Here is a 10,903-nt window from a genome sequence, read left to right as displayed (position 1 = left end):
CAGGTTATGGGCCCAGTGGTCAGTTAATTACATGCGAATTGAAGTGTGAAAAATTGAGGTTACATTAACACGTGCCGTCAATTTATAAGAAAAAAAAATTAATTATGAGTATAATTAAGATCTGTGAGTTCAAAAAGGATAATTATGATTCCTGGAAAATTCATGCTCAAGCTTTGCTAGTGAAAATGGTGTTTGGGGCTATGTTGATGGTACAAAAATTATTCCATCATGCTCAACTGGAGCTGATTCCGCGGCAAGACAAATCGAGCGTGATCAGTGGGTTGAGAAAGACCAACTAGCAAAAGCAAACTTAATTTTGTCTATTGGAGCAGATGAACTGCATCATATTGGAGGTTGTGAGACTTCCAGAGAGGTTTGGCTTAAGTTAGCTAGTGTTTTTGCACCTTAAGGCCCTTTGAAGAAGGTACAGTTATTAAAGACTTTATTATTTACTAAACTTCAAGAAGGAGGTGACGTGAGAGAACACATCCGACCATTCTTTGGTGCCTTAGATAAGTTGGCTGCAATGAAAATAATTTTCATCCAGATGTTGTGTCAATTGCATTGCTTTACAGCTGCCTGCTAGTTTTGAGCAGTTCAGATTGGCAATCGGAGCTCGTGATGAATTGCCATCAGCTGATATTCTAAAAGCAAAAATGTTAGAACATGCTGACACACAAAATAGTGATGAAGTGGTACAAGCTGCAGGTGCTATGGCTAGCAGAAATAATAACAAGGCAACTAAGTTCACGAAGTTTAACAAGAGTAATAACAAACCAAATAAAAATCGTGATATAAGGTGTTATAATTGTGGAGCTCCTGGTCATAAATCACCAGAATGCAAGGAACCAAGAAGAAATAATAATTCCAATAGACGTGGTCAAGAAGTCAGGCAGCAAATGCAGCAGACGAGTCATATGCTGTGTGCTTTGGAGCTGTTTCACGAGTTAATAATCAATGTAAGTTAATATCAGGTGAACCATGGATTTTAGATAGTGGATGTACTAGTCATTTATACAATGACCGAACCAAGTTCGAGGATTGGAAAGAGTCAGTTGGTGGACAAGTACATTTAGCCAGTAATTCGTCAACAGATGTTCAAGGGTCAGAAAAGGTTGTGATACCTTTACATAATAATGGATGTCCAAAGGTGGTAGAACTAAGGCATACCTTATTTGTCCCTGATCTGATAGTAGTCATAGTGTCACTTTTACCAAAGATTCAGCAGTAATTATGGATAAAGAAGGTAGGGTTAGACTCAGGGCAATTAGAAAGGATAATTTATATTTTCTTTCACAGAGTTTCCACTTTGCTAAGGTATCTGCTCATGTTAGTCAGGATGATTTACGATTATGGCATGAGAAAGTGGGTCACTTAAACTACAGTGATGTGACAAAAATAATCAAAGATACCATAGGTCTAGATGCTGAAAAGATTGAGATTCCTGAATGTGATATCTGTATTAGAGGAAAGATGACCAGTCTACCATATTCGAAGAGTAAATCACCATGCAATGAGCTGTTAAACTCGTACATTCAGATGTTGTTGGTAAAATGCGAGTGCAATCACTAAATGGAGCTCAACATTTTGTTTCATTTATAGATGATCTATAAATGGTCCTCTAGATGGTCGGAAGTATACCTTCTGGGACGAAAGAGTGGAGTAATATCGGCGTTTGATCAATATAAGAGCCATATGGAGAACCAGATTGGAAAAAGAATTAAATATCTCCAGTCAGACAACGGTAAAGAGTACCTGAGTAATGAATTTAATGGTCTTCTTAAAGATATGGAATTCAACGCCGGCTTACAATTCCACATACGCCTCAACAAAATGGAGTCGCAGAGAGATTCAAACCGTACTATTGTTGAAATGGCGAGATGTCTGTTACTTCAATCGAAACTTCCTCAGACATTTTGGGGCTGATACTGTAGCCACAGCTTGTTATATTCGTAACAGATCGCCAACGTCTGCTCTTGGTGGAATGTCTCCATATGAGAAGTTGAAGGGAAGGAAACCCGATTTATCTGAGTTGCATATTTTTGGATCTCCGGTGTATGTGTTAGACAAGCTTCCAACTAAAGATAAGTTTGCTCCGAGATCAACAAAAGGTATATTTATTGGTTATCCACGTGAAGATGAAGATAGTGAAGATGCCTTATCAAGCAGTGATAATGTGATACAGTCTGTTGAGACTACAAATAAACAGGGGCTTAGCCCAAAGATAAGTCCGAAGAAACTAAGTAAATCAAGTAGCAGCTCGTCTAGTCAATCAAGAACACCAAGGTCAGCACCATTAAATCAACAACCTCCAAGGGGTCGTGGCAGACCTAGATTTTCACGAACAGGTTTCAGAGGCCGACCTAGAAAGATATTTAGCAGATCACAAGCTAGTGAAGGTGATATTCCAGATGGTGAAGTTGGTGATGACAATGTTTTTACTGATAGAGAAAATGGTTCTGATGAGCTATTTGCTGGTGTAGCAGACGTTTCCATAAATGAAGCTTTAAATAGTGACGAAAAGGAAGCCTGGGAACGAGCAATTCAAGCTGAAGTGACGAGTTTGATCAAAAATGATACATTTAATATTGTCAAACACAACCAAGGACAAAATATAGTTGGATCTCGGGTTGTCCTCACGAAGAAGTATCTACCAAACGGTGATATAGATCGTTACAAAGCCAGGATAGTTGCAAAGGGGTATAGTCAAAGATTTGAAGTTGACTATCACCAAACGTTTGCCCCAGTAGCAAGACTAGAATCCATTCGTCTGTTAATGGCTATTTCCGATAGTTATGGCTTTCAGGTTTATCAAATTGATATAGTTACTGCGTATCTGAACGGTCAACTTGATGAAGAAGTTATTAGAGAAATGCCAGATATGTTGGAACAAATGCTTCATCGAATTATTCAATGTAACGATCAAAATATGAAGTTTAAAGCAAAGAAACTTCTAAAAGCTATAAAGGATGGTGGTGATGCTTGTAAACTCAACAAGCTTATATGGTCTTCGTCAAGGAGGAAGAAATGGAATGAAGCTATTGATAAAAGGCTGAAAGAAATTGGATTAACGCCAACATGTGGCGAACCATGCATTTATTATGCTCAACGCATAGTGATGTATTGTCCCTACTATTGTATGTAGACGACATTTTGATTGCCTCAAAAGATGTCAAATGGATTGAAGAAATCAAGCAAGATTTAAGAGAAAAATTCGAAGTCAAAGACCTTGGATAGCAAGTCATATTTAGGACTTGAAATAACACAAACCAAAGACAAAGTGGTGTTACAACAGAGAAGCTACATCCTAGATATCCTTCAACGTTTTGGTATGAACCAATGCAACAAGGTTTCGACTCCGTCTGAATTAAAGGCGTATGAGGATGTCGAAGAAGACTCAAATGATAGCTCTCAAGAAAAATTTCCTTATCGGGAGCTCATTGGTGCTTTAATGTATTTATCAGTAGCTACAAGACCTGATATATCAAATACTGTAGCTAGATTAGCACAATTCACTACCTGTTTTGAAAGGTGTCATATTGTAAAGGCAAAAAGAGTTTTGAGATACCTAGCTGGAACCAAAGACTTAGGTCTAGTATATACAAAGTCAAGTGATTCAATTGTAGGCTATTCTGATGCTGATTGGGAAAATGATCCTGCAGATCGTCGTTCATTTTCTGGTTTATAGCTTCATATTAAGTAACGCAGCTATTTCATGGAGATCTCAAAAGCAACAAACAGTGCATTATCAACTAATGATTGAAATTAGTCGAAAAGAACTCAGCCAGATCAGACTTTATACTGATAACCGAGGTGCTGAATGTATAGCCAATAACCCTATGTTCATAAGAGGACGAAACATATTGATATAAGATATCATTTCATCAGGAGTGCAATAAAGAACAACTTTGTGGATGTTCAACACATTTCAACTCAAGATATGATTGCCGATGTATTAACTAAGCTATTATGTCGTACGAGTCATGAGAAATGTGTACAAAAATTAGGATTACAACAAATTGACAGATTCTGATGACGTCCGATTTGAGAGGGGAGTGTTAGAGTTCAAATCTTTCCGCCAAACTCGTCCGTCATAATTGATTAGAGTTTTGTCTTTCTTCTTTTTCTAATATGTATCTATCTTTATTACTATCGTGCAGTGTTGACATGTGTTCACATTCGTTTTCAATCAATTTATAATTAATTAATCTTGTTAAATAAAATAATGTTTAGTATAAAATCTTTCTTATAAATAATAACTCCTTCCACAAACGCATAAATCTTAATAAAATTAATTTCTAAATTTTTCCAAAGACGACATGTATAGTTACTACGAATTCTCTTCATTAAAAAATGTAGATTCTATAAAACTTTAGAAAACAATTTTAATCCAACATGAATAGGTCATTATTGTAATTATGTGTAATTTTAACAACGAAAAAAAAATTGGCCGTGACAGGAATCGAACCCTGTCCGGCAAATAAGAGTCGCGTGCTCTGACCACAGAGCTAACATGTGTTCATTTGTCATCTACATGTTTATAAGTCATAAGCTGCAGGCTTGTGTACGGAGGGTGGGAAACGAGCTTGCCAGCGAAGCGCCGGAATTCGCCGCGGATTGTTTCAACTGTTTTTTGTTGTTTATTATTTTTGTTTGTTGAAAAAAAAACCCTACAACTAATGTAACTATATAAATATAAATTTTTCTGCACTACTTTAATTTTTTATTACTCTTCCGTCATTGATTAGAAAAATAGCTATAGAAAAAATTAAAATTGATATTGAAAATTAATTTTGGCATCCGAAAATCGCAATCACATGTAATTTTAACAAAAAAAAATTTTTTTTAAATCTTTCCGCAACTGGGTTTGAACCCTGCTCGGCAAAATAAAAAACTGGCGCTCTGACCACAGAGCTAGTACACCTTCATACGAATATTTTGTGTTTATTATTTTAAGCTGCTTGCTTGGGTATGGAGTATGGGTATCCAGCTTTCCGGCGATGTGCCGGAACTCGTTACACATTGTTGTAAGTGCTCTTCATGTTTATAATTATTAAAAAACAACTGCTGCCTCTTTTGTAGCGACATAAAAATAAGGTTTTTCAAACTTTCTAATAACTTTCTTACTCTCCGCTATAAATTGGAAGAGTAATTGATAAAAAAAAATATCAGTGCTCTGCAGTGGTCTGGGTGCGACCTGAAAGGTCCACACGACCAACTTCCCAGTGGAAAAAATAAAAAACAATTTGAATAGAACCCGTTTCCATTTTTTATAACAAATGGAATTGTTATACACGAAATGAGTCTGTTTTTATTCATTTGATATGGTTAGTTACTTTATTTCAGTAAAGAAAAAATTGTGTGTTAGAAGAATTCAAATGTACCTCATAGATCTTTTCATTATTTACAACGAATTTCATTGTTATACACGAAAAATGTTTTCATTTATGTCATACGGTTGGTAACATTTTTTAGTAAACGAAAAAATCATGCGTTAAAAGTACTCTTATATATCGAAAGGGTCCCTATTTTATTGTTTATAACAATTTAAAACTTATTATTTATATATTACTATGATCAATAATCACTTGTTAGTAACAATGTCAATTGTTATGAACACAATTCCATATTATTGACAATATTATTGACTATTATAGCGTCTTTAATGCTGTTTTCTCAATCCTGACACGAGTTTAAAATTCTTTCATTGCTGATTTCGTTTTTTAAAAATTTTTTTTTCTATGAAATACTGTCATCATATTTCTGTACAATTATTCTAAACATTTGATATTCATATTTTTCAAAAGATTTCGAAATTCCGTCTAAAAATGGTATAATTTATAAATTGCAGAATTTAGGTAGTTCACTATTTTTCAGTTTTTTGATTCTGCATAAAAAATGGCTGGACCGATTTTGCTGAAAATCTAATCAGTTCTAAGTTACGTAATTACGAGTCGAATGCACATAATCGAGGCGAAAAATAATTCCGAACGCACGTACGAACATACGAACATACGCACAAACGCACATACGCACATACGTACATACACACACACAGACGTCCACTGGAAAACGGTCGTATTGGATTCGCGGGACCTTAAAACGTGGAGATATGTCGAAATTAGCGATTCGCAAAATCGGACCCATTACTATAACTTCCCACTGGGAAGTTAATTATTATTTAGAACTAATTTTGTTATGCTAAAATAACGCTTATATATCATTAAAAAAAAAAAGAGAAAGAAAAAATTGGCTGCGGCTGGGTTTGAACTCAGCTCGGCAAATTAAAACTCTAGTGCTCTTTCTGCAGAGCTAATACATTAACTCTTCTATTATTTATAAGTTATAAGCTACTCGCTTAGGTTCGAAGGGAGGGGATAGAGCTTTTTCGGCGAAGTGCCAGAACTCGCTACCGATTGTCGTATGTCTCTCTCTTTCTACGAACATGAGCCTTTCTTAATTCTATTCATACTTTTTTATGTACAACACAAATTATCCATGTCTTTTAAAGACCATTGCTACGCCACCTGTCGAGAAGGGAAAAAAGTACGATTCTGTGAATGATTACCTGAAACTTTCTCGCGAAAACTGTGTTTTATTTATTCGTTTTTTGTTATAAAATATTTTTTTAAATATTCCGAATAATAGTATGTACATCGGAAAACAACGATTTACCATATATGTAATACTCCTATGTTGCTAGTCGGTATAGGGAGGGAGACTTAAGCATTACGGTGCAGCCATATATGCGTTTGTCTCACTTATATACGCTGCGACTTGTGCGCATGATCGTGAATGGAGCGTGCGCATTAGATAGCATTTCAATGGCCGTATTCGTTCCTGATTTTGCGTGATCGAAGTGATTTTTTTGACGCATGCGCAATAACTTTTTTTATAAAATACGCATGCTCGAAAATAATAATTATTATTATACTCCTGGTATACTTAGCCGCTTCTTGTGTTATACATAATTTGTCTTTTTATAATGTCTCATATAAATAAATAGTTCAACACTATTTTTATAACCCGGATACAAAAACATTTTTTCCATATAACATTACTGAGGAGCAACAGAAACGAATGAAAGTAGGTAAGTGTCATTTAATAGCAAATCCCACTTGCCTAACCTCTAATCAGATTATGATGTCAACATAAACATTAACTTCAAATTCGTTCAATTTCGTCAACATTACTATTTAATTCTTTGTTCATAATTTCATTGTAAAAGGTTATTTATTTTTCAGATAAAGAGTTTGCAAAAAGTGTATATGAGGAAATAAAAATGAAGATAGCAAGAAAAAATAACCAAAATGAAAATTCTGGTTGCTCGTCATCAGGACAACATATAGACGATGTTTCCATTGATAATTCACTTCCTGCCACTACAACTTGCACGAGGAATGATTTTGTCATTCCAAGTGAAATTTTTGAGCCATTTGATAATATGCCAAGTGAGTGTTCGACATCAAATCAGTATGTACATTCAACTTGCGATGAGGAATATGAAGTGAATTTTCTCCCATTATGTAGTGCAGAAAACAATAAATGCACCAACACCAATACATATTTACGTCAAGCTTCTAATATGATGATAATCCTATCAAAGCTACTACATCGAAACGCAATAAGCCTCTTCAGGAAAAGATAAATATTATTGGCAATACCATGATACAAAACTGCTCATTAGTAGTTACGCTCTTCACGCTCAGGAACAATACCATCCCGTACTAAGAAATCACTTTTGGGAAAATATAGTCAATGACCTTGTCAGTCACGGTCATAATGTGATAAAGATTTATGTGCTAATAAATGGAATAATCTACTCAGAACTTACAAAACTTGCAAGGATAAATCAGGACGAGAGCCTCACAAGTTCGCTTTTTGGCAAGAAATGGATGAAGTTTTAGGAGATAAGCCAACCAATTCATCTTCATTCACATTGGGTTCTCTGAAAAGGATTCTGCAGATCGTGAAAATGATAGTGCCTCGTTAAATGTGAGTATTGATAGCTTGAAGAAACTGATTGTAAACAAACTAAAAAATGGCCAAAGAAAAGGGGATGAAGAAAGGAGAAAGAGTAATTATGAGTCAAATGAAAAAATTGAATTAATGAGAGAAAAAATGGCAATTGAACGTGAAAAGATTGCTTTCAAAAAATCATTTGCTAAAGATTTTTTTGCTTTAGAAAAAACAAAAACTACCTTAATGGGGAAATATTTTGATTTAAAGTCAAAAAAAATTAAAAATCGATTGCCATTTTTAATTTCAACTATTCAAAGATCTCTAAAAAATCATAATATATGATGAGAAATATGTATTCTTTTATAAGTCATATCTCAATGTTTTTCTTCGTTTTAAAAAAATTGAAAATTAAGTTAGATGAGTAAGTGTTGAGTTGAAATGTTGTTGTGAGGTTAAAATGTTGCGTTCATTTGTTTCGATATCTTTTGTCTTCTTGCAGTAATATTCAATATTGCTCAGAAATAATAGTAAACAATATGTAGAGAAGTTGAAGTTAATTTTCTAAAAAAATTCTATATTTATTCATGAGATGTATATTACTGTGTAAGGCATATATATTCAGTAACTGTTTTATTTAAATATTGATATAAGATTGCAATATTGCATACAAAAACGAAGACTGATTATATATTGGAAGTTTAATATATTAAACTTTACAAGTATTTGTTAAAATAATGATGTAGATATAATGGCATCTCGTATAACAAATAAAAGTTATAAACATATTATTAAATGTGAATATTATCATTTGTACACCTGAGCATATTACATTTTAACATTTTGTCAAGCACCTGATACAAAATTTTATCATAGTACCCATGAATAAGAAGCTAATCTACAACAGGTAAAATATAAACAGTCTTTCATTCTGATTAGATTATTGTTAATGAAATATCCTACATTTGCTACTACAACACTGACTGCTACTGCTTCCACTGCTTATTACATTGCTTTCGTGGCTTTCACTGCTTGTTTCACTGGATTCACTACTTCCTCCATTACTTTCATCACTTATTTCACTATCTGATGTATCATCTTCTATTGGATCATCATGTAATATACATATATTATGTAAAATACATGAGGCCATAACACATTTTACGATAATATCAACTCTCAAATTATCGAAGCGAATTAATCGTCGAAATCTTGCTCTTAGAAGACCAAAAGCCTGTTCTATTACGATGCGAGTTGATGAGTGTCGATAATTAAATTGACGTTGTCCCAGGTGTGAGATGTCCATTATCTCGGAAAGGAGTTATCATCCATGGTGTACTTGGGTAAGCAGTGTCTCCAAGTAAGAAGTATGTTCCAAAGAAGTTTGGATCTGTGAGAGCTTTTTCATATAAAGGAGATCGTCGGAATACTCGTGCGTCGTGCATGGATCCAGGTTCACCAATGTATACGTCTGTAAAGACCTTATCACTGTTTGCAACTGCTTGCAAAATAATGCTGTGATATCGTTTCCGATTATAATAATCTTCTTGATGATGTACTGGTCTTCTGATACGAACATGACATCCGTCTATTGCACCTATTATTTGAGTTATGTTTTGGAGATCAGAAAATTTTCGACTAACTTCTATTTTATCTGCTGCAGTTTCAGGCCATCGTATATATTCTTCAGATAAAGAAATTAGAAAATCCAGTGAACATAATAAAACCCTATGAGAGTCGCTTGGTGCAAAATCGAATAAATTTGATATTTCACGAAATGTTTCGATATTGGCTAGATACCACACGGTCATAGCAGAGCTCGTTCATGAGTAATCCCACCGATTGGGAGATTTTGAAAAAAGTTAGTCTGCTCAAATCGTTCTGAAAAAAATAACAATGACGTTGAAAATTCTTGAAACTTCCACAAATTTCATTTTTTATAAATTTTCTGCGAGCATTCGCTTCATCACAAGTAATAAACTTATTGATTACCGATTAATTGATACAATGTTGATCGACGAAGCCTGAAGTGTTTCCGAAATTGTTTTTCATTGTACTGACGAACGGTGTTTTCGACAAAATTTCGAACGCACCTACGTGGAACTCGAATTCTATTGATACCTTCATCGTCTTCGGACGATTCTGATGATGATGAATCAGAAGAGAACAGAATATTATGAATATCAGGAAACGGAGCATCAAGTATCCAATCCTTTAAATTAAAAAAGAAATAGAGTTAGGGCGTACTTATGTATTTCTAGTGATCATGAAAACAATAGTGTTAAATAGTAGCCTTCTCTTTTATTGAATATCTAACATAATTTATGGGTAATTTTTGTAGGATTAGCACGGGAAATAAGGAAGATTTTCTCTATTTGATAAAAGAAATGGTATAAATATTAAAATTTATTTCCATTATTAAAAGAAACTACTTTCTTGTTTTTTACAATGAGTAAATTATTATAAAAATCCACCAACAATTTAAGTAAACCTTATTTTTCCTAAATTAGATAGTCAAACAATAAACAATTAATTAGTAAATTCATGTATGTATTATAATTGATTGTAATTCTAACCTGTACAATATCATCTATCATTTGGTCCATTTTCGGAGTAATATCCTGGGAAAAACGAGTTCACATATAATCAGGTCCGAGCAGGTCTGTTCACATTCAATAATCTTGATAAATTTTAGTTGAAATAATTAAAACACTTTCTGATCGCGATAATTTTTATTTAGATAAATATTCGAGAATAGAAAAATAAATAATCCGATGAAATGAATACGAAGTAATATACATATATATTATACACATACATATAACATACATTTACATATATCATACATGTACATATAATGTCCGCGCATGTCAAGTAATTTTTTATCTAGGCGCATGCGTCAAAAAATCACTTTGATCACGCAAAATCAGGAACGAATACGGCC

General features: G+C 33.9%; 2 protein-coding genes across 2 annotated transcripts; both read right to left on the bottom strand.

Annotated features, from left to right (window-relative positions):
* Positions 1–8,845: 8,845 nt before the first annotated feature.
* LOC118070137 (putative nuclease HARBI1) lies at positions 8,846–9,770 on the bottom strand. Its single transcript, XM_035088572.1, is given in 2 exon segments — positions 8,846–9,250; positions 9,252–9,770. Coding segments are annotated over 2 exon segments (864 nt in total). The 3' UTR covers positions 8,846–8,905.
* Positions 9,767–10,719, bottom strand: LOC118070138 (uncharacterized). Its single transcript, XM_035088573.1, has 3 exons — positions 10,536–10,719; positions 9,952–10,171; positions 9,767–9,840 (listed from the first exon to the last, which is right to left on the bottom strand). Exons 1-3 carry the CDS (start codon positions 10,563–10,565, stop codon positions 9,767–9,769), a joined length of 324 nt encoding a protein of 107 aa, XP_034944464.1. The 5' UTR covers positions 10,566–10,719.
* Between the last annotated feature and the right edge of the window lie 184 nt (positions 10,720–10,903).

Source organism: Chelonus insularis, unplaced genomic scaffold, assembly GCF_013357705.1.
Source record: "Chelonus insularis isolate UGA/USDA-ARS -01 unplaced genomic scaffold, ASM1335770v1 contig_525_pilon, whole genome shotgun sequence".
In the NCBI taxonomy this organism is placed as follows: domain Eukaryota; kingdom Metazoa; phylum Arthropoda; class Insecta; order Hymenoptera; family Braconidae; genus Chelonus; species Chelonus insularis.
Note: the sequence above shows the minus strand (reverse complement) of the source record. Positions and strands in the feature narration are given on the sequence as shown.

Excerpts from the sequence above, each read along its gene's own strand:
- LOC118070138 (XM_035088573.1), bottom strand. The coding sequence starts at position 10,565 with ATGGACCAAATGATAGATGATATTGTACAG. Across the intron at positions 10,172-10,535 it reads TGATAGATGATATTGTACAG|GATTGGATACTTGATGCTCC; the intron begins GTTAGAATTACA and ends TTTAATTTAAAG. Across the intron at positions 9,841-9,951 it reads AACATTGTATCAATTAATCG|AACGATTTGAGCAGACTAAC; the intron begins GTAATCAATAAG and ends TATTTTTTTCAG.